We start from the raw sequence: 25,734 nt of genomic DNA on the forward strand, positions 1-25,734 counted from the left end.
CATAAAAACAAGTAAAAAATTGAGTGGCGACCTGACCTCAGCCGTTATCACGTAACCACTCATAATAACGGCTGGGGTCAGGTCGCCACTCAATTTTTTACTTGTTTTTATGTGTTTTTGCAGCTGAAAATGAGCTGGTAGCAGTTCGAAACGTCCTGCCTTTAAGTGTTTCAATAATTTTTAGCCTTGTTTACCCGTATTTTAATTAATTCTCCTTCTTTATTCGTATAATCGGGCTATGTTTTTGTGCTTTATCGGTGGAAATAAACAAATCAGAGTTCATCAGTATACTGAGTAGATAACATTATTGAAAAAATTTGCAGATTATAATATATCATATTTTTGAAGTTTAAAGCCTTAGAAACCGAAAATTAAAGCAAAATCCCTCCAAAATGAGACTTTTGGTTCCTAGTTTTGAATTCCCGCCAGGCCCCCATGAGAGAAGTTAATTGCTACCAACTGTTGTAAGAATATTGAAACAGAATACTTAGCATAACAGTACTTGATAAAATCTTATTTGATCAAAAACCATTATTACACATTACTATTTATACTTTTTTCAAGCTTTATAATCAGATTCAATAGGAAATTTCTCTCGATCCGGTCAAGTTCTTTCACTACTGGTAGTGCCATCAATTTTCTAAAGTTGCCTAACCTGTAAGCAAAATTACTCACGCTTCTGAAGCATTGGCTAGATTGGATGTTAGCGATCTGGACTAATCTGTGGGTGAAGTTGGGTAAGGTTAGGTTAGGTTAGGTTAGGTTAGATTAGAGTAAATAACACAAGAAAAACAAGACTTGAAATTTAAAAGGTGTTATTGAGGCAAGTTTTAAGTTTCGTTGACGTCGTGATCGTTGACGCCGTGATCATTTTTCATAAGGGTCAGAATTTTTTATTTTTGGATGATCATGGTGTCAACAAAAACTTAGAAAAACTGTTTGTTGACACCATGATCGTTGACACCATGCTACGTAATCTTGTGGGGGACCTGAACAAAAAAATGGGAGACACTCTTGGATATCGGGGACACCCTTTGAAAATCGGGGATAATCGGGGACATTGGGGACCGGTAGACACCCTGCCTATTGTCAGTGCAGGGCCTCAAAAACACATCGCCTCCGCGTGGACACCGCGCCAGCGGGCGGGCAACAGGGCAGCGGGCCCAATGAAGCCGCTCGCCTCGGAATTGGAGAAAAACCGCCCGGTTGGAAACTGAATAAAATTTAAACCCGCGCGCGGGGCGGAGGGGGAATTAGTGGACTCGAAAGAAACAAAGAGAGTCGGGGCCCCGACGGAGGGGGGCGGGGGAGCTGGCACCGGTGCCCGATCTCGGTATAAACACGGCCATTCCCCGCCCTCGTCGTGCAGGTGGTGAGCCCAGCGTGCTGGCCCTCGCGGACGCTTGGCGGGAGATCGCCGCGGACCTCTTGACCGGCCATGCTTCGCCTTGTTCTCTGCAAAGATACCTGGGGACCACCACCTCTGCCGTGTTACCCGAGAGCCGTGGTAGGTGCAAAAATGAGGTATAGAAAAGAGGGGGTTACAATCAGTATCCCCTGAGCAGGGCGAAAATATTGAAAATTCCTGACGGATTTTTGAAAAATACAAGGATTTTCAGGGTTGCCACGAACTTTAGAAAATGAAATTCCCTGATTCCTGTAAAACATTTCAGTGAAATTCCTTAACAATTAAAGCTAGGCCATAAGGTCAAAAAGACACAATTTGAAATAGTTTCCAGGCAAAATTTGTTGTTCTACACGTCAAATCCATTTCAGAAAGCTAATAGAGGCAAATTAACAACTTTTCCCTGCCTTTTGATTTCCCTGACATTTCCAGGTTTTCCCTGACTTCTTAAAATTCCCTGTCAGCATTCCATGACTGTGGCAACCATGAACCTTTCACCGACTTGAGAGTTAAAGGAAGTCCCTGGACAATTTTTGGAAAGAGGATACTAGTATAGTTCCATCCTTTGTGCTAAATGAAAAAGTTCCCTGACTTGCCCAGGTTTTCTCTGGCGGTCATCGTCCCGCACAGGGCGAAAAATGAACTGAAATATGGAAATTTTCTGCCTTTTCCAAAAAAAAACATTCAGAGACTGATTTTGGCAGAATTTCCTGCAATTTTTTTAAATAAAAAACAATTGCTCGACTACGTTTGAAAAGGTGAAATTCACTCAGTTGCATTTATACGAACGAGACTAGAGACGCCCTGTCTCAGTGCATCTTAAAAATAATAAAACTTGCACATTTGCTAATAGTTTGTCTGAATGACCAGTAACACTCAAGTGTGGCCTCCTCTAAAAATGAAGAAATCCTCCAGCAAAATTCCCCGACTTTTCCTGACGTTTGCCACACTATGAGGGGAGACGTGGGATACACTCTGCCGATTTTTGAAATTGATAGACAAAGCGACATACAAACGACATAGGGAGTATGGAGCGAGCCTAGTAGTGGAGATGTTCGGTGCTTGTAGATTAAGGGAATAAATGATTGACCAGCTCTATAGAGTCTTTCATGGGTTGCCATTAGTTAGTCAATTACCTACCTCCTTCATCTATTGCAACCACCTGCTTCCACAAATGTGATCCCTTCATATCCCTTATGTCTTCTTTGTCTAAAGCTATGTCGATCAGTTTCAACAATCAGCCCGCATGAGGGTTGCACTGTACCACCAGGGGATGAAGGGGGAAAAGATTCTGAAGCTCTTTCGCTGCAAGTTACGTTGAAATTCGAACGCTCTCTTCCTAAAATGGAAAAGACGTCGCACCTGGATGCAAATCCCACTCGCGGCTTTCGGCGCCCGATCACGAAAATCGAAGAAAAAGCTCCCGATTTCGATTTCCACGGGCGGCGCAACGAGAGCGCACGCTCCGATACCCGCGGAGGGGCCGGGGTTCGGGGGCGGAGACGGGGGGAGGGAAACTGGTTGCTACCGCGAAGCGCGGGGGGGGGGAGACGAAACCGCGGCCGGGGCGGGCGGGGGGCGGGTTCAGGAACCCCCCAAAAAAACCAGTTAGCCTTCGGAGGAGTCCGCCACGGCGCGGCCGGAGTCGAGAAGCCGAGGACAGGGCCGGGAACGAGCAGCGTCTCGGGAGACACGAGCAGCGATGCCGCTTCGTGCGCCCCCGCGGGGAAAAAGAAGTTCGGTTTGCAGGGACCTAACTTCGGTTGCAGGGACCGAAGTTCGGTTTGCACGGAGCATCCAAGTATTCGAATTGTTAGATCGTGGGAACTGAACTAGAGATACTAGGGCATGGTATCTAGAAATTTTTCATCAGGCTCATTCCCTAATTTTTCCCTAATTTTCAGGAGCTCATTTCCTGATAAAAGACCCGAGTTTTCTCCCACTTCCCCGGGATTTTCTGGGAGAAAAGAATATAATTAGCCAGAGTTCCATAAATGAATATGGATTGTGATTCATATTTCAGCCATTTCTTCGGCACACTTTCAAAATTTTAATTCCAGTAGCGTTCTTGATGTTTATGTTATCTGGTCAATGAAAGCTTCTCCATTCTTTTGATGATTTGAAGCTTCAAATGTGTCATTCAAAAGGTTGATAATAGCGCTCGGCCATATTAGACCGCCAAATTTGAAATCGAAATGATCCCTAAGCGGCAAAAGAGGAGATTCCCGGTTTCTGGAACAGATTCCCTGATTTTCCCATTCTAGACACCATGTACTAAGGGTGACTGACAGGAATATAGTGTCAAGATTCCTTGATTTTATTCATTCCTGAGGATTTCCTTGCGGACTGGTTAATGAAACTGATAGAGAAAGCGATAGACAAAGAAGACAAGGAGAAGATAGAGCTATCTTATCGGTGGAAGCGAGTGGTTGTCATAGACACGAGAGGTAAGTGATAGCCTAGCTAAAGGCAACCCACAAGAGACCCTGAAGTTAGTCCATCATTTTCTCATTTATTCTGAAGAACCCAGAGACAAATAGACCCTCTAGCCTCCACTCGCCTCTTGGTGACAAGTGAAAACTTTCACGTCCGATTATTCGACGATTCCGTTCGGATTATTAAAAGGCAGCAACCATCATCTCTCTTTTTATTGGCTGGTGATGACCTCCCGACTAGGTGGATCATGAGCTTCAGGTGACGCCGTGAGCCAACAAGTTTACCAAACTTCGGTTTGTTTGCAAAACGAAACTGCCAATACGTGTTCAAAATCCAACTGGTAGGTAGGTCAACAGTGGAATATTGAAGTCCTGAAAGTATCACCGTAAGTATTGCCCCCCTCGCCGAGATGCAAACGGAAGGTCTTATTGTCTCGGGAAGAACCACTCGTTTCGGCCGATAGGATCACTTGATTTTCCCATCGTCTTGTTTGTCCATAGCTTCGTCAATAAATTCCGATGGTATACTGATTTTCCTCGGTAGATGGATAAAAAGGTCTGATAAAAACGGACTGAACAGATATTTTCCTGATATGAGGCCGTCCGCTAGAGAGGGGGCATTAGTTGACAGAGGCAAAAACTCAGTACAGAGCCGCAACAGAATTTGGAAAATGAAATTCCCTGACATTACCCTGATTTCCCTGTCAATTGAAGATATATGCCAGACAGTTAATAGAACGTTATAGTTTTTGGACAAAATGAGTTCTTCGAAACGTGAAAGCTATTCTAGACAGCAAATTAAGGTGACCCAGCAATTTTTCCTGACATTTTCGTCATTTTCCCTGACTTTTTAAAATTACCTGACATTTCCCGGTTTTCCCTGCCTGTGGCAACTCTGTCACTAGCGCAATTTCTTTCAAGAAGATCGAGATCTGAAGCTTTCAGTTGCGTCTCTCATTGTCTTAGGCGAAGGAACGGTTTCAGGGATTTTCCTACTTTCCTTGGCAACCTCGGCCCTTGTTTTCCTCGCGCGCAAGTCCCCTTGGGACTGACGTTTCCGCCTACTTGCCGCGTAAGCTGGAGCTCAGAAGGAAATTGGCAGACAAAAGATCATTGAAAAGTATCATCTTGAGTTGTGGTCTTACCTTCCATCTTTCGGCGCACTTTTTGGAGAATTCGGCGAAGACTACGTTTTCAGTGGGGTGCTTCTTCTTGTGTTCCTCTCGGCACGTCTGAACGAAGAAAGCGTAGGCGGTCATACGACCCCTGGGCTTAGCGTCTGATTTACCTCCTCTAGGCATATTTCTTTGTCTGTTCTGAAACATAGCAAAGAGAAAGTTAGAAACATCCAGCTAGAACAGACATCACATAACGCAACAAGAGAGTTTACATGGTATATGACAGTGGTGAGAATTTTACGCGATTCAGAGTTGAAATAGCATAAAGGATGGAAAGCGAACCGACAGATGTGCAAAACAACGCAACTTCAAGTTGGGGCATCTGATATCAACGTTTGGGAACCATAGTGATCGACGTCACCTATCAAGCGGGGTTGCCATAATTCCTTCATGTTCAAAGTCCATGACTTTCCCTAACTTTTCCCTGGCTATTTTCGCTTTTCCCTGACTCCAAAATCATCGGATTCCCTGACTTTCCCTAACATTCTAAAAAAACCTCCTCTTCGATATGTTTTCCTTTAAATTACTCTCACTTCTGATAAACGCACCCCGCAAAATTTATTAACTTTTCCTATGAATGTCCGGACTTTTCCCTGTTTCCTGATAATCAATGGTATTTTTATACTTGATTTTTCTGGGGGGAAAATATAAATATTCGTTCATCGGAGGAAACCCAGTTATTACTCGCGGCAAAAACAACCACAACAGAAAAGAAACGTTGTGCTAGCGTTATGCGTTACACAACTTGTAGCAGCTCGTGCTACGGGCACTTCTATCTATAATCATTACGAAACGTGAGCAATACATTTGACAATTTGAGTACGATAATTGCGCACCCTAAAAGCTAGACCTGCTACATCCATTCCAATGCTTCCAAATTGTGCTTCCTCATTATCATTTTCTCTAAAGAGCTAACATGAGATCATCACGACTTAGCTTCCATTATTTCCATCAACACATCAAAGGTATACGCAATATAAGTTATAAACGAACACGAACAAAGATAAAACCAATGGCGAGGCGTGAATGATCGATTATTATCGATATTTTCCTATTTGAAGGTATATTAAAGAATCGATTACAACGAACACTTTATAATCGATCCTATTCCATAGGTAAATGGCAGATCAATCTTTATATCGAAAAGCACGCTACGCCGCTGGATAAAACACTGATGCAAACTTAGAGAGCGATACTTTCAGGGTCTTGAGGGGTGAAACCGTGGAAAGTGAAAATTCATCGTCTTTCAGGGATTTAACAACCGGTTCTAGACACCTTGAGTTCAGGGTTGCCACAAAATTTAGAATATTAAATTCCGTGACACTTCCCTGATTTCCTGACACTTACGGGTAAAATTCCCTGTCGATTGAAGATATGCCACACGGCCAAAAAGACATAATTTAAAATAGTTTCCAGGCAAAATGTGTAGTTACAAACGTTAAATCCACTCCGGAGAGCTAACAAAGGAAAATCAAAAAAATTTCCCTGGCACTTTCGCAATTTTCACTGACAATTACAGGTTTTCCTCGACTCTTGAAAATTTCCTGACAATTCTCGGTATACCCTGACTGTAGCAACCCTAGTCAAATCCATTCCAGAAAACGAATAAAGGTAAATTAAAATATTTTCCTTCCTAACACTTTCGTAATTTTCCCTGACATTTCCAGGTTTTCCCTGACTAGTAATCAATCCCTGACATCCCTGAAAAATCATCAATTTTTCCCTGACACTTTAGTCATTTTCCCAGCCATTTCCCGGTTTTCCCAGACTGTGTGTCCCTGTGGGTGTCCCTGTATGTGTGTGTGGGATAGGGTGGAGCGTTTTTGGGTTTTTTTTTTTATTTTGAAAATGGACATAGCACAGTAGTTGTGAAATGGTCTAAAAGTAACGCCTGAATTTTCCTGAATTTTTTCGTCAACGTTTAGGCCTCCCGGATTGACGTTGACGTCAAAATTAGCGGAAAATCCGGGTTTTTTGACGATAACTTGGCAACAATGGCAAATAAGACAAAAATGCATAGAATCAGAGTTGTTGGAAATTAAATTTCCAACAAATCACTTTCTTATCATTTTTTCTGTAAGTGCAACCGTTTTAGTGTAAAATTCGAAAACCCGTACTTTTCCGGAAATTTGGTACACATTCTCGTTCAGTCCGGGAGAAATACGGGAGAAAGAGGGCTATCTCGGAACAAATTGCGTGATAGACTTGTCCTACAAGAATACCATCATCGGGTTGGCCTGAATAACACAAAACATACAAAATGTTTTCCACGGCTCCACCGCGGAACACCCCTTAAAATGCCTAAAATTCAAAAAGGCGGCCGTGTTTAGATTATCAAGCATCAAGTTAATTTTAAATGTGCATCTCGTGTGGTATGAGGTGTCAATTCCTATGTACTTTTAGTCGTAAATTTCAAATATACTGTCAAAAAAAGCCCCTGGTCAAACGGGGTGCATCAAATCCAGGACGGCGGCCAACTTTGAACGGCGGGAGGGTAACTTATAAAATTTGATTAGTGTATTACATTTTAAATTGAAAGTAAGGTAACGATCTCTGGATAATATTGGTTTAGCATTTTGATTAGAGGTTCAAAATTAAATTGTCTTTTATAAGACCTCATCTATGATCCGATGAATGACACCTGGTCAGGAGGCGTAAAACTGGCAATCCGGGCCGAATCCGCAGGTTACTAGGGTTTAAGATGCCGCAATGTTTGCGGTGAATTTAGATAACTTTGTTTGTAAATTTTAAATTTACGACAGAAAATGCCCCATAATCGTGCAGGGTCTCCCGATTATGGGATAAGTGGATGACTTCTAAATGTGAAGGACAGAACAGAAAATTTCAAAGTGTGATAGTAAAAAATCTTTGAAATAAATCTAACAGTTTTCTTAAATGTTCACAATTAATATTACTCCTCAATAAGAGCTGAAATCGAGGATGGTGACTATCTCCATATGAAGAATGAATAAAACGACACTACAAAATAAATGTACAATTCAAAAAGAGACTGCTGAATAAGCGATATTTACATGCAATTGAGTTACCTATTACTAAAAGAAAAATAATGAAAAAATGAAAACATTGATGATTCATACCACCGGATGATGTTCCTCAGTATATTTTTTAATCAGTGGTGTCGTCAACTTTTGATTTTAGAGAAAATTGATTTTTTTTTTATTTCGCCATGATTCTTACGTGACCTAATTTGCTTTATTCACATTTCGAATAAAAAGAGTCTTGGTTCTCGGGGAGAATAAAAGGATTTTAAACGCGAATATTACTTACACGGAAATCGGTACCTTATTTTCGAAGATGTATAATAAGACATATTTTAAAATAAGACGTAATGCTAAAAGGAGCTATGTTGCACGCAAACACCGTTCAGATATTGCCTTCCAGCATTATACCTACACCTCTGGTTAACACTACTGCCTTTTACAGGCAGTCATCGTGGATTTGAGACACCCTGTTTGACCATTCATTTTCCACTTAATTTTTTACTTCACATTTTACCAAAATTACACAGGGAATAATACTTCACTTCACTCATTGCGTCATTATTTAACTTGCTTAAGTCCTCCCACCCTTCAGACTTATCAGTCTTTTTTGAGTTTTGTGCAGCCCAATTAACCAGGTGGTACTCATCACGTTATACTGGAAATCTACGACCAAAATTACGATGAAACAACCAAAGCATGTATCGGTTTGCGATGTTGCAGAATTCTTGGAATTTTCAAATATTGCAAACGAGATACCTGGTTTGGGAATTTCGCCGTCGATATTCTTTAAGGAACTAATACCTCACTTGACTTATCACGCGAAGAAGTGGTACTAGGACGAACTATCAGGGGGGAATGTGAGGGCATATTGGACAAATATACCCTCCTGCCGTTCAAAGTTGGCCGCCGTCCTGGATTTGATGCACCCCGTTTGACCAGGGGCTTTTTTTGACAGTATATTTGAAATTTACGACTAAAAGTACATAGGAATTGACACCTCATACCACACGAGATGCACATTTAAAATTAACTTGATGCTTGATAATCTAAACACGGCCGCCTTTTTGAATTTTAGGCATTTTAAGGGGTGTTCCGCGGTGGAGCCGTGGAAAACATTTTGTATGTTTTGTGTTATTCAGGCCAACCCGATGATGGTATTCTTGTAGGACAAGTCTATCACGCAATTTGTTCCGAGATAGCCCTCTTTCTCCCGTATTTCTCCCGGACTGAACGAGAATGTGTACCAAATTTCCGGAAAAGTACGGGTTTTCGAATTTTACACTAAAACGGTTGCACTTACAGAAAAAATGATAAGAAAGTGATTTGTTGGAAATTTAATTTCCAACAACTCTGATTCTATGCATTTTTGTCTTATTTGCCATTGTTGCCAAGTTATCGTCAAAAAACCCGGATTTTCCGCTAATTTTGACGTCAACGTCAATCCGGGAGGCCTAAACGTTGACGAAAAAATTCAGGAAAATTCAGGCGTTACTTTTAGACCATTTCACAACTACTGTGCTATGTCCATTTTCAAAATAAAAAAAAAAACCCAAAAACGCTCCACCCTAGTGTGGGATCCTGCGAGTTGAAGTAGTCAAAAAATGGTAATTTGCATGCCTCGACGAGAAAGATACGGACGACTTGGATGTTGGGTTTCGTTTTAGTCAAATCTATTCCAGAACGAATAAAGGGAAATTAAAATATTTTCCTAACACTTCCGTCATTTTCCCTGACAAGTAATCAATCCCTGACATCCCTGAAAAATCATCAATTTTTCCCTGACACTTCAGTCATTTTCCCAGTCAATTCCCAGTTTTCCCAGACTGTGTGTCCCTGTATGTATGTGTGTTGGATCCTGCGAGATGAACAAGTCAAAAAATGGTAATTTGCATGCCTGGACGAGATAAATACGGACGCCTTGGATGTTGGCTTTCGTTTTTTTCAACAGTTGAGCATGCACCCGCGTTCGAGGCGTCAACATTTGGCAATGGTGTCGGGGCAGGGCGGGACTGAAGCTAAAGTGCCAGCGGCGAATTTAAGTGGTTGCGCGGCGCGGCGCAGTCGTGCCAACTCAACCGGGATAGCCGACCGAATAAACGCATTCGGACGCGAGGAAAAACGACCATTTTTTAAGTCGCCCGACCGCGATGCCCGGCGCGGGTGCGGCGGAACGATGCCAAATCTCCTCGAAACGAACAATTTCCACGGGCGAAAATCGCTAAATTCGCGAGGAATTGGCAATGGGGTCCGTGCGGTTGGCGCAATATATCAAGCGTTTCCGTAAATGCCAGCGCTGCCACTACACCGGGACTCGACGAGGTAAAAAGTAAATAAGGCGGGGGGTTTTGGATCAGCACCAACGGGCACCCCTGGCGGACCCTGATGACCTGGGCTCTGGCCTTTGGGTGTGCAGCAAAGGCTCGGTGCTTGGACGTGATGCTGGGTCCAGCTCTGGACGTTGGCAGAAATCGGATATTTTTTCTAAAGCGCAAGGATCCTATTTTCGAAAGCAAATTGACGTGCGATTTCTGTCCGAAATTTTGCTAATTCGTCGTTCCCCGCACGAAGAAACGTAACTTCATTCCAAGGTTGCCAAATTGACTCAAACAATCATTAAATTTTACATAAATGTACGTGAGCAATTTTCATCCAAAATTTTTCTTTTTGCATGGAATCTAGAGGAAAATCAGTGGAAATTTCAGTTAGAAATGCCCAAGATTCTCTTGATTACTAGGCAATTTACGAGGGAAAATTTGGCAACATTTGAATGGAGTTACGTTCTTTCGTGAGGGAAACGACGCATTTTGGCGCGTCAGAGAAGAAATCAGAAATGTCTTGGGTTGAAACCGAAAGAGACGAAGTCACTTTTAGTTAAACCTTAATTAACTTTAGGTGGACTTTCATTTTTAAGCAGGAGAATTTAGAAAGTGCTATACATCGTATTTGTACGAGGGAGCACAACTTCACTTTACGAATGCAAACATGTACATTGTACGTGCAATTTTGGTCCAAACTTTAGCTGATTTTGGCGCGTAATCAGAGAAGACGTTAATAACGTTTTTACTTGGAAACTTCAGACTTTTTCCTAGTTAAAAGTATCATTGACACTGGAAAAGAAGTCCCTCATTTCCTGAGTCTAGACTTAGAAAAATCGGAAAAACAACTCTTGATTCAATCGAATTTTTGCTTGAATCAAAAGGAAATCCGCTTAAATTAAGAGACTGGGCTCTCGATTCAAGCGAATCAAGAGTATTTTCTCTTGTCAATTTCTTAAAAGTCTGGATTCAGGACCCAAGAGACTTTCATTCAAGGGGGCGAGCCGAATAATTTTGCAACGTTGGAATGTAGTAACTTCATCTGATAAAATAGAAGAAGAAAAAAATCTTGCGGAAAAATCGCCGCTGCTAAAAGGAAAGATGCACTTCTTTACGAGACCCCGTCTCATCTGCGGCCTGACAGTTTTTCACCAAACAAATTTCCATTCATAAATATTTATGCTCGATGTTTGATAATTTCGTGTTGAGACTAGGCGAGATCTCTCAAAAAACATGACAACCTCCCTGAATTCTAAACAATATTGAAGAGCGGGGTGATTGACGCACAGTACGTGACAATTTGAGCAGGAGAAAATTCAGAAGAGAGTACGGAATTTCCAAAAAAGTACAAACATTCTAAAACCATAAAAATGTTCCAAAATATCATCATTTTCATTCAATTTGTATTTCCTAATAATCTTTCGACGAATAGATTAGCTTCGTTTTTTGCGATTCCAGGGGGTCTACTAAAACAGGCTGACCAAAAATCAGTACTATTACAGTAAATTCCCAAGAAATTAAGTACCTTCTCGACAGAAAAGAAAAATGCAGTTCTTTTTCAGTACCTCCAATTGACGAATTTCGAAAAATTTCAAAAATTTAAATTTCCCGCTCAAATTGCGACACAAATGAAAAAATTCCGGACCTTTTTGCGGATTTTACGTACTTTTTCAGTACTTCCGGACCTTCTTTAAAAAATCAGTATTATTTCTGGACTTGAAGACACCCTGGTTTCCCAATTTAACACAGAGCCGGCGGCCTGTAGCCTACTGTGCGACGGCGTTACCGAACCGTAGATTTCGTCATCGTGCGGAATTCGATCCAATACTAAACAAAGACGAAAAAATTGGCGGTCAGAGTGATGAGACAGCCGCTTAGTACACCCTCGACTATTGCTTGGCCAAGTTTCAGACTGATGACAGCGGATCGTGTTCGCAACACTGACATACTCGAACCGAAAAGTGAAGAGTGAGAAATTACGAGAAAAAGAAAGAATGCGGCGACCGCGTCTCTATGATTTGCACTTCAAAAGAGCGAAAAACATATGCAAAATATAATTGACGGAAAAATGAAGAAAAATTGGCGAATTTTGTCGGGCTATACTTTTATAGACCTTTCATTATTGGTTGAAGGTTTCACTTGACTTATTTCAATGAATCCTGGAAATGTATCAATATTATCAGGGCAGTAATTTCTTCGAGCACGCCAGTGATTTTAGGGTAGAATTTCGGGCAGTTTTTCTGATATTTTAGACGAGATTTCCTTATGTTTCTCGCGGATAAATTGACACTCGTTTGATTTAAAAAAAAAAAAAAAAAAAATCTGCGGTTTCTTTTGATATTCGAGAAGTCTCTTGCACCGTTGAAAAAACAGGTCGATAATAATTAGAGGTTTTAAAGTTTGATATGGATAATAGGCTGCGCCATTCATCGTAGGAGAGTAAAAGCTCTCATAAAAAGCACGTTATCGTAATTCGATCGATTATCAAATGAGTTACAGGAATAGACGACAAAGTAACGTAAATAGACTAAAATGCTAACTATTATTGATTCATCGCTACTAACTTCTTGAAGTCGTTAAAACTTCAAAATGAGTAGAACAGCAGCAGACGCAAAATAATCTTGCGACTTTTTTTTCTTTTTTTTTAAAAAAAACCAGTAAGCCAAATTATTATACAGGGTGATCCAAAAGTCCCTTCCACCCCCTCTAACTTTTTACCTAATTGAGATAAAGACTTGAAACTTGGGGGATACTCCTAGGTCAAAGGGAGCTACTTTTTGGCCCCCCTAAAATTTTCAGGGGGCCCCCCTTGGGGGGGCAACGGCCCCCAACTTTTAATTTTCAAATGGGAAGACCCCCTTTGTGATAGCTCGTTCGAAAGAGCATAAAAAAAGAAAACTTTTCGCGCAAACCCGAAGTCAATATCTCAAACCGTTTCAAAATGGCGGCCGGTTAAAGTTCAAAATGGCCGAAAATTCACACCGGTTATTTGTCGATGGATTTGCGCGAAAATCGGTATGTAGAGGTATTTTGACACGAGAAAAACGAATTTGACGTTAGATTTTCAAAAAAACCAAAATTTCCAAAATGGCCGCCGGTTAAAGTTCAAAATGACCAAAAATTGATTTTTTTTAGAAATTTAAGTTCAAATTTGTTTATCCTCTGCCAAAATACTCTCAAATTCCAAGTTCTAGGCAAATCCATCAGGAAAAAACCGAGGTGAAAATTTTCGGCAATTTTAAACTTCAACCGGCGGCCATTTTGTAAATTTTGGTTTTTTTGAAAATCTAACGTCAAATTCGTTTTTCTCGTGTCAAAATACCTCTACATTCCGATTTTCGCGCAAATCCATCGACAAAAAACCGGTGTGAATTTTCGGCCATTTTGAACTTTAACCGGCCGCCATTTTGAAACGGTTTGAGATATTGACTTCGGGTTTGCACGAAAAGTTTTCTTTTTTTATGCTCTTTCGAACGAGCTATCACAAAGGGGGTCTTCCCATTTGAAAATTAAAAGTTGGGGGCCGTTGCCCCCCCAAGGGGGGCCCCCTGAAAATTTTAGGGGGGCCAAAAAGTAGCTCCCTTTGACCTAGGAGTATCCCCCAAGTTTCAAGTCTTTACCTCAATTAGGTAAAAAGTTAGAGGGGGTGGAAGGGACTTTTGGATCACCCTGTACATTAATACGTTAATTATTTTAATACAAGAATTCAGCTGTTTCGTTGAATGATGATTCAACGAAACAGCCGAATTCTTGTCAAAGGTTGTCTCCCAGTGAAAGGTCATCAAAAAAATGGTACGTTATTCTGTCACGAGACGACCTCTCCCTTGATCGAAACTGCGTATTATAGACGGTGCCATAAACCTACGTTTTTTCGAGACCTTGAAGTAAGTCAAAGCACAAAGTAATTTTTTCAAAGGTCATAACTCTCTGCTTCAATTACTCGTAAAATTTTACACACTGGGATTGAAAAAATCGAACTTGGAACAACTAAATTCCCTATATTGACGGTTTACTTTTTTATTTCTGCTTCCGATTTTTCTGGCAAGTATACAGAATTTTAAACTCGAGGTAAATCACTTAATGTGGTTGATTTGGTAGAGTTAGCAATACATTACGAAACATACGAAACATCTTCGTACTAACTTCTTTATACTAACTTCGGTGTTGGTGGCAGTAGTAGTGTCATCTGCAGCACATCTTTCCCACCCGACAATTCCAAATACCAAAACAACAACCGACGCAACATTTCTCAACAAAACCATCGTATAACACCACCGACCGATCACGTCAACATCGTAGGAAGCAAAGTTAAAAAATTTCTGAAATCTAGTGAAATAGGTTCAGGGAATCGCTTCACGCTGGAAAAAATCACACAGAGAAAAAGCGGGGCTGGTGAAGAATGGGAGCGGGTAATAGCTCCGGTTATCACATCGGATTATCGATAAAGCTAGTATGCAAATGTGTCCTTTGTTTCCCCGGCTTCTTTCAAATGGTGTTTGCAATTAAATGATAAAAGGAGGCGGGCTTTGCGCGGCAAGCTCATGTTGTGGGTCGACCTCTCTTTCATAAATCCTCTCCAATTCAATTCATTTTAAGTCCAAGTTGTGCATTTTAATTTTACAAACACTTCATCTCTTGTAAAACTTAATTGGGACTTTTCGGATATGTCGTGAACGGACTTCATTTATTTTTTCAAAGGCTTGGAAAATTTTGAAAAGGAGAGGGAGCAGAGCCCTTTTCTCGCATTGAAATTGTGCACCTGTGACAGCAAGAAAACTCCTTATTAGCTAGAAAAAAATACCAGTCTCATAGATACGTAAAATGTCCCACTTTTCTTGACCTCCTTCCGGTGAGAAGGATTGGAGGATTTCTTTGAGCACGGACTCCACCTCTTTTTTCAAAAGGTCTCGCAGGAAGGCAGCAAGTTCTCAGCCTTTCCAATTTTTGAGAGGCTTTTCTCTATTACACACGCTTTCTTCTATAACAATGTTCAAAATTTACCGATTTCTGCGATTTTTCAGAAAAATAGAGAGTGCTGCCATTTTCCGGAATCAGTTCCAGATTCTAGAACTTTTCAGAGCTACCATTTTCTGGAATCAATTCCTTTCGGAACTTTTCCTAAAATTTTCCGCTATTTTGGTAATTATTCAGAATTTCGGGGGGTTTTCGTCAGTTTGACCGCGATTATTTGATCAAATTAGACAAATCTTCGGAACTACGTCCGGGCGCATTTCGGAATTTTTCCCCGGAATTTTTCTCACAACTTAAGAGAAATTGGAATTAATTCCGGAAACCCCAGAGTCTGTGGTAAGATACAATGGTGGCACTGCCGGGCCTTTGTATTCCGAAATTTTTCACGGAACTTCGGGAAATCGGAAATAATTCCGGGAAACCCAGAATCCGTGGTAAAATAAAATGGTAGCACTGTCAAGCCATTGCCGCGATCTAATTCCTATACTTTCCGCGACTCGATAGGACGCAATTACTCCCCATCCCGCCCCGGAACCCCGAATAACGACTCCATGACGCACCCGATCGCCGAATCGTCATCTGGATCCGGAATCCAGCCGGCGCCCAAACAAGGAAACCGTCGCGAGGCCTTCAACACCCCCCCCCCCGGGTTGGGGAGGGGGGCCATCGCGGACGCGGTAGACGGCGCGACTCGCGAACGCGCGAAAACCCCCCTCCCCCTCCCGACGTCGACACAATGGAGTGACGTCGCGGACGCGGGGTGGGGACCGTCTCGTCTCATCTCGCATGGCATCGGCGGCGGTGGTGGTGCTCTCGGATGGTGATCCTGACATTGAACTCGGGGCGCGGGGACGGGCGTCGCGACGCCCGACGTCTCGTCCGTCACGGATTGACAGCGCCGCGACGCCAGACAACTCGGTCAAACGCGCCGGGCCGGGCGGGGACACCCGCTGACGTAGCCCCGTCTCCTTAGCTTCCAGGGCTCGGGTGACGAGCGATGGATGAGCGAGTGCGCGGGGGAAATGGACCGGGGAAGGTCCACGTGGGGAAATGGAGAGAGAGGATGGTCAGGGCTCTCGGATAAACTGGAATTATGGCGAAAATGTTGATTTTGTGAAACAGAAATAGGTAAGAGCGGAGTTCTTGGAAAACCGCAGCTCACTTTCTACGCTTTCCTTCGAGACTCTGGGAGCGTCAATGGGAAGTGCTGATGCCATTTTGCAATTTTTGGAAACAATGTATCATAGCAGAAATACTTGTGTACCTTGGGACAGTGTTTTTACAGAATTCTTTCGCAAATAATATCAAGAACACTGGGAAAAAAACACATTGGATCTGGAGTCCAGACTCTTAAAAACATCCACAAGAAAAAGTACTCTTGGTTCAATCAGAATCTAGCTTAAACCAAGAACCAAGCCTCGTAATTTAAGCGGATTTCGTTTTGATTCCAGCAAGAATCCGATTGAATCAAGAGTATTTTTTTTTTCCCAGTGAACTTAACTTGAAAATTTGAGGTGCATGGGTTACACACTTTATATTTTGCATAGTGTTATGTTCCAAAAAACGAGGGAAAATCTTGATGGATTTACGGTGTTTTTGCTTAGCACGGTAGTCATGTCAATGGTCAATGGGTGTATAAAACTAATAGTCCATTCCACCCATTGACCCTTTCCAACCCTGAGCACTTCCTATTGACGATTATGGAGTTTCGAAGAAAAGTGTTAAAAATGTGACATGATTTTCTAAAAACTCAGCTCACACCTATTTCTGTTTCTAAAAATCAGCATTTTCGCCATAATTTGAGCACACCTATTCACGTTTCCTCTAGAGCTTGGAAAAATAAGTTTGAAAATCTTTATACCTCAAACGGGGAGAGAAAGAAAACGAATAAACAAATAAAACACGAAAACGATCGGACAGTGTCTTGAAGAGGATAGTCAGTACAGACATGAGGACTGAAGCAACACTTCGGCCGGCCAGTAATAATCGACCAATTGGCAGGACAATTGAACGCGTCGGGCTCCTGATTGGTCAGTTTCCTTTTTATGAGCCATGCCCTTGCTCTTGTTACGACATCTTCTTTATGCTCGCGATAGAGCCACCACGAAGAGAAGACTCAACAGTGAGATCTCGAGGATCCGGGTGAGTCAGAGAACTCCGGGAACGAGAACGGAATTTTCCGGGAACGAGAACGGAAATTTCCGGGAACGCTCCTAAGAATGTGTGTGCGGACTAAGTACGTACATTACAAAGCTTTTTTACGTCAAGTTCCTGAAAAGAGAAAGTTCTTGTCCAGAATTTCCGCAAACGTTTCCAAAACGGGAGGGTTTCATACAGATCCTTAGTATAATCAGCTCTAATAACGTCATCCTCCTTCCGAGGAACTTAACTCCATTTCAATATTGCAAGGTCTCCTCGAAAATCGCATTTATGTCAGAAGTATTTCGGACATATCTAGCTGAAAATTTTGCTGAGTTTCTTTCTGATCTCATGCCAAAATCGGAAAAATCTTGGACAAAAATTTCAGTTACATCCTCGTAAAAAAAAAAAAAAAATTGTTTGACTCAAATTTCGGACTTCGAATGAAGTTACGCTCCCAAAATTGTCGGGGGCTTTCTTCAAAAAGGGAAGGTTTTCCACCGATCCTTCGTCTAATCACCTCTAATAACGATGTTTCCTTCGCATAAGAGCGTAGCTAATTTCAACGTTGCCAAATTTCTCTTCGCAAAGTGCATTTTTACTGGAAAAATTTTGGGAATTTCTAAAAGAAAATTTTAGGGCATTTTTTACTGAAAATTTTAGGGCAATTTTTACTGAAAATTTTACGAAGTTTTCTTCTGATTTCGTTCAAAAATCAGAAAAACTTGGACAATAATTGAAAGGTACATTCTTGTAAAAAATTGAACAGTCAAGAGTAAAATTTGCAATCTTCGAATGAGGTAACGTTCCTACGTTCGGGGATGAGAGGCCGAACGCTGGTATTAGAATTCCCAGAGTTTTTTTCTTTAAAAAAAAAACCCAGAAATAAAAACGGAGAAGGGGTTTTCAAAATCGGGAGGCCAATACGAAAAATGGGAAGGCTATGAACTTTCTGCCTGGCTGACAAGGGGAGTCTACGAAGTGACATCCTGGGATTGGGTTCATTTTGCTTGTACATGAAGAAGAGACAAATCTAAGGTTGACGTATTTTTTTTTAGCCGCCACCTCCCAACCGTTCTCGAGATATCGATTTTTAAAGTTACGATTTTTGCACTTTTCCGCGCGGAGTTCCGGCGAGTCAACTGAGCGCCGGCAAGCTGCACGAAGCGCGTTTCCTATCAGTGCTGCAGATCGGCCACTTTTATCAATAGTTCCGTGGCCGAGTGGTAGAGTGTTCGCCTACCGTTCCGTAGATCGCGGGTTCGAATCCCGCTTTGAGCCGTAACTTATAGGGTACGCCGCAATGCATTTTTACAAGTTTTCTTTATTTTTATCACACACCAAGGGGTCCGCCCCTGGCCGCTGCGCGGCCCAACCCCCGGGGCGAAAAGGCGCGCTTCGCGGCAAGCGAAATCATCGAAATCGACCGTTGACGGTTACTGGGTAAATAATTTTAATTGAATGATAAAATGATGTTTCAAATAAAAATTTCCCACCACACTATATTCTTAATGACTTTTTCCTTACTCTGAATTTGCAACCGTCAACGGTCGATTTCGATGATTCCCCTCGCCGCGAAGCGCGCCTTTTCGCCCCGGGGGTTGGGCCGCGTAGCGGCCAGGGGGCGGACCCCTTGGTGTGTGATAAAAATAAAGAAAACTTGTAAAAACGCATTGCGGCGTACCCTATAAGTTACGGCTCAAAGCGGGATTCGAACCCGCGATCTACGGAACGGTAGGCGAACACTCTACCACTCGGCCACGGAACTACTGATAAGAATGGCCGGTCTGCAGCGCTGATAGGAAACGCGCTTCGTGCAGCTTGCCGGCGCTCAGTTGACTCGCCGGAACTCCGCGCGGAAACGTGCAAAAATCGTAACTTTAAAAATCGATATCTCGAGAACGGTTGGGAGGTGGCGGCTAAAAAAAAATACGTCAACCTTAGATTTGTCTCTTCTTCATGTACAAGCAAAATGAACCCAATCCCAGGATGTCACTTCGTAGACTCCCCTTGTGAGAGGACTATGAATGAACCGCAGGAGCTGAAAAATGTCAAGAATACCGCGTCAGGAGAAGAGGGCCGGTTTGGCGACATTTTTAAAATTTTACGACCGCCAAGCAGCCGATTCGTGCGACAATTTACGACCGACAGCGTTCCACGACCGAGCCACCACCGGAAAAGCGGTTTCTTAACTGGAAAAGAAATCCTGGGTGATCCGAGAAATGGCTTCGGGCCTCTCTCTTTCAACACTTCAAATGAAGATTTCGGAAATTACGAACGGAGGAAGCTTGCTGACCACTCCTGCTTCCTCCTGAATTGGTTGATTATGTGGGTACTTTTCGCCTAGGTGGACTTTCTTTTCCGGCAAATGATGAGGGAATATTACTGCCGTGCTAAGGAAAACGCCGTATGAACCTTCAAGCGTTGCCATCTGTCCTTCAAAATATCACGGATTTTCAAGAATATTTATGGATATTTCTCTTCCCATGTTTCAGAGAATTTCGTTGGTAATTTGATCTAAAAAGCCTGGAAATTGCAAGGCAAAAGAACTTTCGTCCAAAAAAAAATTTTGTCAGAGAGGAATTTTTGCAACTTTCGAAAGCTCATACGAAATTTCTCCTTAGCACGGCAGAATTGGAAGAGGACGAAATTTAAGCTTCGGACACTTCAGGATTGCCACAGAATTAAAATAAATTTCCCTGACGCATTTTGCTTAAATTCCCTTACAATTAAGGTGTATACTAGATGGATAGTAAGACATCATAATTAGAAATACATTTCAGGCAAAATTTGTTGTTCTAAACGTCAAGCTCATTCAAGAAACAAAATAAAGGCGACCTAGCAATTGTTCCCTAACAATTTCGCAATTTTCTCTGACATTTCCAGGTTTTCCCTGACTTTTCACAATTCCCTGACATTTCCCCTTTATCCCTGACTGCGGCAACCCTGACAATTATAAGGGCAAGTGCGTGAGTAATCCTTCGAATAGGCGATTGTGGATCAGTGGATCAAGTCCTCGCAGAAATTTTTAAGGCTTCGACTTCCCGGAAAAGATACAGGATATCAATAGAATGTTAATCCTGTTTAGGCCTCCGACAAATTTTATAGCCACATAACGACTTTTCCTCATGTCTTCGTCCCCGATTAGCGTCGTTCACTCCTCAATGAACTTGCAATTGCTTGGATTTTATTACGCACCGACAATTTGAGAGATGTTTTGAACTGTCAACCCTTTTCTCTCCGAGTAAATTTTGCCTCCAGAAAAACTTAACAGCAGTACCGCCACTTTCGAGCCTTTTTAAAAAAGATGATGAGTGTTCCTAACAATTGTGAGGGGCGCTATATTGAATTCACTCTATGATTCCAGTCGTACCTTACTATTAGCATGTCGCGCCACTTAAAGTCACCGATCTAATTAAATTCAAAGGTTTGCGAAATCTTGTTCACTGACAAAATAATTTTTAGCAATGTAAAAATGTCCGAAATCGTCCTTTGATGAAAGTTCAGGCAAAAAAAATTCATCATACACAAGAGATCAGTTCATGTTCCCACGCAGAGCACACTAAAAAATGAGAAAACCATGATTTAGCCGGCTTAAAATTGTGGGGTAAAAATAACTTATTACAATGTCAAAATATTCAGAACTACCGAAAAAGTTCGTCAGAGTAAAAAACGATTATCGGAGATAGGACATGACCTCATTTTTTCAAGTCAAGAAAGTTCGTCATAAAGTTCATCGCGTTTTCTCGGGAAACACACGAAAAATTGCCTCTTTTTCATGTAATGCATGAATCATTCAAATTGGTATTGTTCGAAATCGTCCTTTGATGACTATCCAAGAGAAATACGTCATCATACACATGAAATCAGTTGATGTTCCCACGCAGAGCACACTGGAATAGTGAAAAATACTATCCAGCCGGCTTAAAATTGTGGGGTGAAAATAACTAATTACAATGTGAGAATATTCAAAACTACCGAAAAGGTTCGTCAGAGTAAAAAACGACTATCGGAGATAAAACGTGACCTGATTTTGTCAAGTCAAGAAAGCTCATCAAAAAGTTCATCGCGTTTTCCCGGGAAACACACGAAAAGTTGCCTCTTTTTCATGTAATACATGAATCATTCAAATAGGTATTGTTCGAAATCGTCCTTTGATGACTATCCAAAGAGGAATACATCATCATACACATGAAATCAGTTGATGTTCCCACGCAGAGCACACTGGAATAGTGAAAAACCACTATCCAGCCGGCTTAAAATTGTGGGGTAGGCTCAGAAACAGCCTCAAAATGTATACACCATAAAAAACAACGCAAAAAGCAACTGACCACTAGAGCGAATTACTCTCGAATTTTACTGGATACGAATTTCCGGTATGGCATTTTACCACGCATCAGGACAAATAGTAGCTCTGACAAGATCAGATTTTTCAAGAGGGACCTTATCTTCAGGGAGAAAAATTTACGGTTTTTTTCCCAAAAACTTAAACCACATTTTTCTACAAGCTAAGAATTTTATAGTCTTGAAACTTCAGCTCTCATACTTCCTTCAATTTTGGAGCTTTCATTGTCGAGCGAAGGCCAACATTTTTAGATATTTTTCTCCATGAATTTGAAAAAAATTGAAGAAAATTTTCTCCTGGAAGGTAAGATCCCTTTTCACAGACCCAGTCACCAATAAGCTTACGAGCTAAGATCAGTCGTCCAGGGTGGCTGAAGAACTAAGATAATGAAATTCCCTGACATTTCCCAGATTTTCCAGACACATATTTTCAAAAAGACAGTCAGAAATCGTTTTAGAGCAAAATTTGTTATTCAATACGTCAAACCCCATCGAGAAAGCCAATGAAGGTGAGTAGACGATTTTTCTCCGACATCTTCGTCATTTTCCTCGACAGTTCCAGGTTTTTCCTGACTCAAATATACCCTCACATTTCTCGGTTTTCCCTGACTGTGGGAACCCTGAAAGGAAGGTGATTTGACGATTTTTTCCTGACGTTTCCCGGTATTCCCTGACTGTGCCACCCTGTCATTTAAAGTGAACTTCATCGAGAGAAGCTTCCGACTACAACCCACGTGGATCCGGATGTGGGGATCGTAGTGGTTGTACGGGCCGGGTCGGGCGACGATGCGGTCTCCATTCATAAATCAAAGCGCGTATCAATAGTCAAGTGGCGTCAATGAACAATTGATTTCTAACGAGCTTCGAGTAGCTCGAGTTACGAACAATACACCCGGCGGCGCCCTGCTGGGATCCGAAAATTCCCTGCCGTCCATCGGATGGAACTTGCAGAGGAATAAGTACAGGATGGACTAGAGTACCTATATAGAGAGAGTATGGACATGTCGAAAATTTTGAGGTTAGGTGATGGAGCTCTTAGACCCCAAAGGGGGAAATCTATCCCTCAATCTATGAATTCAAATTATCCAGAGTGATTTAAGATCACAATTGTTGGGAACTGTCGTCAGTAAAGCACGCGTTTGACTTGGTTTTTGCATAAACTTACTCATTTTTGCGGAAGAATGCTTACTTACGAATTTTCTTGTCCATTTTCGTTTAATATTGGAGTCTAAAGATTGACAGTGACATTTTTCGTTTTCAAGGGTTACCTACCCTTTTGGGCCCTAAGAGCTACATATTTCGAGTTGTCCATACTCTCCCTATATAGGTACTCTAGGATGGACTATAAGGTATGCGAAGATGGGGGAGCAGAGCTGCCGTGATAGCGAAGAGAGCAGCAAGTGCAAAAATGAAGTTTTGAGAGAACGGGCTCAGAAGCGTCTGGCCGGTAAAATTTTGATGAAAGAAGCCTCCGTCCTTCTGTGAAATCGCACTAATCATGTGAAAGACGCCTAGAAATCGTTTTGATTATTGAAAATCGACTGATTTTATTTCCATTACATGTAGAGTGTATTTTTCATTTCCATGTAACGTTAGTGTTTGGACTGTCTAGAGGAATGATGGCAATCATTGCTGACTTGCCTGAAACTACCTCATTTTTTGCTCACTAACGGATTCCTCATGTCTCGTTTTTATACAATTACGATGAATTTTGCTGATTTCGCTGTTTCAGTGATTTCAGCTATTTCAAGGCGATACTCTGGGAAAAAAAAAAACACTTTGAATCTAGAGTCCAGACTCTTGAAAACATTGACAAGAAAAAGGACTCTTGATTCAATCAGATTTAAGCTTAAATCAAAAGGAAATCCGCTCAAATTAAGAGGCTGGGTTCCTGATTTAAGCTTAAATCTGATTGAATCAAGAGTCCTTTTTCTTGTCGATTTTTTTAAGAGCCTGGACTCCAGATCCAATGTGTTTTTTTCCCCCAGTGTACGTTCTTCCGCCCGGGAAACAACGATTTTCGTATGCCATCGGTATCCTCCAAAAAATTATACCTCAAAAAGATATTACGTACACCATGTGCGATCTTAAAGTTCTGCTTTACTGGATCCAGCACAGAAACACGCTTATCCAGTCGATTTGGGCGCTATCGCGTTATTAGATGAAGCGTCTTATCTGCGCCCGCTTCGGCAATGTTGCCGAATCGAACCGTCTAGATCAGTTCGTGACGAGCGTGAAACGACAACTTGGCAACGTTGGCTGTAGATAGCTATGCCCTAAAGGTCAAAACCGCGTAAAATCGGGTGGAAACCCTGTGTGGAATCGCGGTTACCACTCGGTTTTTCGTCTTGCGTTCTGTTATGTCACAGCGTGGTAAAGGTACCGACTACAGATATCGCGGATCGGTTTCGGCACTTGCCTCGCGCTCATGTAACTTCACCACCCTGATCAGGGTGACCATGGACGGTGTTCTAGCAACTTTCAAAACAAAAAAAAGTTCACTCTGCTTTGGTGCAAATGAATTGAGAATCGTTTGATTTAGAAAAACAACGCGAGTATTTAATGGAATGAATAAAATGTTTAAAAAATGTTGAAGGACTCAGAATGGAGATATTGCATGTGTGAAGAATTTGCGATTTGACTGTGGATTCTTACATAAAAGTTCGCGAGAAACACGATGGGGCCGCTGGTTTTCTCTGAGATCAACACCCAAGCTCACAAAAAGCTCTCAAGTTGAGGCCAAAGTGGAGGGAATATCCCACGCTATCCTGAGAGTCCACCTCTACATCAAAACAAACTCTCCATGCAAAGATAGGAGCAAATACATTGAAGGGCTGCCACTTTACTTGGGGACTCTAAAACTGAAAACACGGCAACCCTGCTAAAGTATTTGCTCCCTATCTTCGCATGGAGAGTTTGTCTTTATGTAGAGGTGTACTCTCAGGATAGCGTGGGATGTCCCCTCCATTTCTGCCTCAACTTGAGAGCTTTTTTGAGCTTGGATGTTGATCTCAGAGAAAACCAGTGGCACCATCGTGTTTCTCGCAAACTTCTACGTAAGAGTCTATTGTCAAATCGCAAATTCCTCACATGCGACATCTCCATTCCTGACTATCCAGAGTGCAGGACACCATAAACTCCATACCAGTAACCCATTAAGTTACCAAACTTTTGGGGTTGTAACTCATCCACAAAGGCATCGGTAAAAACCTGATGGATTCCCACACTATCCCACATGCACGTCCATTCCTCCACGACAAAAAGGTGCTCGAGATGACAAGAATCCGCACCCTTCCGACCCCCGCGGGGCTATGACCTCAAGACGAAGGGTGGCGGGGGGTGGAATAATTTTTTAACGCAGCGCGTGGCGACGCAGGGCAGGGCGCGGGGCCCGGGTAAATTGGGGAGGGTCCCTGGCTCTCGGCTCGCACCCTTTGCTCTCGTAACTCGAGCGGAGGGCCAGGCAGGGACAGGGATAATCTCATTTGGCCCCTCCCGCGCCCCGCGCTATTTTGCATCTAAATTAATTACCTCCTCCCGAAGCCCTTGCAATGGTAACCGGGGCTTTAAACTCACTCGCACGACGCATGGCGCCGTAGTTGCCGGATTGTCCTGAAATATCGACGCTTTTCCCTCCGCAGGTTGATCCAGGGTTAAACGACCGGACTGCAGGGGCGTATGGAGATGTTGCATGTGTGAGGGATTTGCGATTTGACTGTTGTTTCTTATGTAAAAGTTCGCGAGGAACACGATGGTCCCACTGGTTATCTCTGAAATCAACTCTCAAGCTCAAAAAAAACTCTCAAGTTGAGGCCAAAATGGAGGGGATATCCCACGCTATCCTGAGAGTCCACCTCTACAACAAGACAAACTCTCCATGCAAAGATAGCTAGCAAATACATTAGCAATGATGCCGTGTTTTCAGTTTTGGAGTCCCCAAATAAA

The 25,734-nt window shown here is 42.2% G+C and overlaps 1 protein-coding gene and 2 non-coding genes across 3 annotated transcripts in view; all 3 read right to left on the reverse strand.

The window, feature by feature from the left end:
* The window catches only part of LOC109030378 (high mobility group protein DSP1), a 42,376-nt gene that overhangs the window by 11,141 nt on the left and 5,501 nt on the right, over nt 1-25,734 (reverse strand). The window contains exon 2 of the mRNA XM_019041314.2: nt 4,986-5,156. Within this exon, the coding sequence (XP_018896859.1) occupies nt 4,986-5,156 (171 nt within the window). The remainder of the gene's footprint in view (nt 1-4,985; nt 5,157-25,734) is intronic.
* Nucleotides 21,251-21,384, reverse strand: LOC140225553 (small nucleolar RNA snoR639/H1). Its single transcript, XR_011900599.1, has one exon. It is a non-coding gene; the product is annotated as a small nucleolar RNA snoR639/H1 (small nucleolar RNA).
* LOC140225554 (small nucleolar RNA snoR639/H1) lies at nt 21,581-21,716 on the reverse strand. Its single transcript, XR_011900600.1, has one exon. It is a non-coding gene; the product is annotated as a small nucleolar RNA snoR639/H1 (small nucleolar RNA).

The sequence above is a fragment of the Bemisia tabaci genome, chromosome 9 (genome assembly GCF_918797505.1).
Source record: "Bemisia tabaci chromosome 9, PGI_BMITA_v3".
NCBI classification, from domain to species: domain Eukaryota; kingdom Metazoa; phylum Arthropoda; class Insecta; order Hemiptera; family Aleyrodidae; genus Bemisia; species Bemisia tabaci.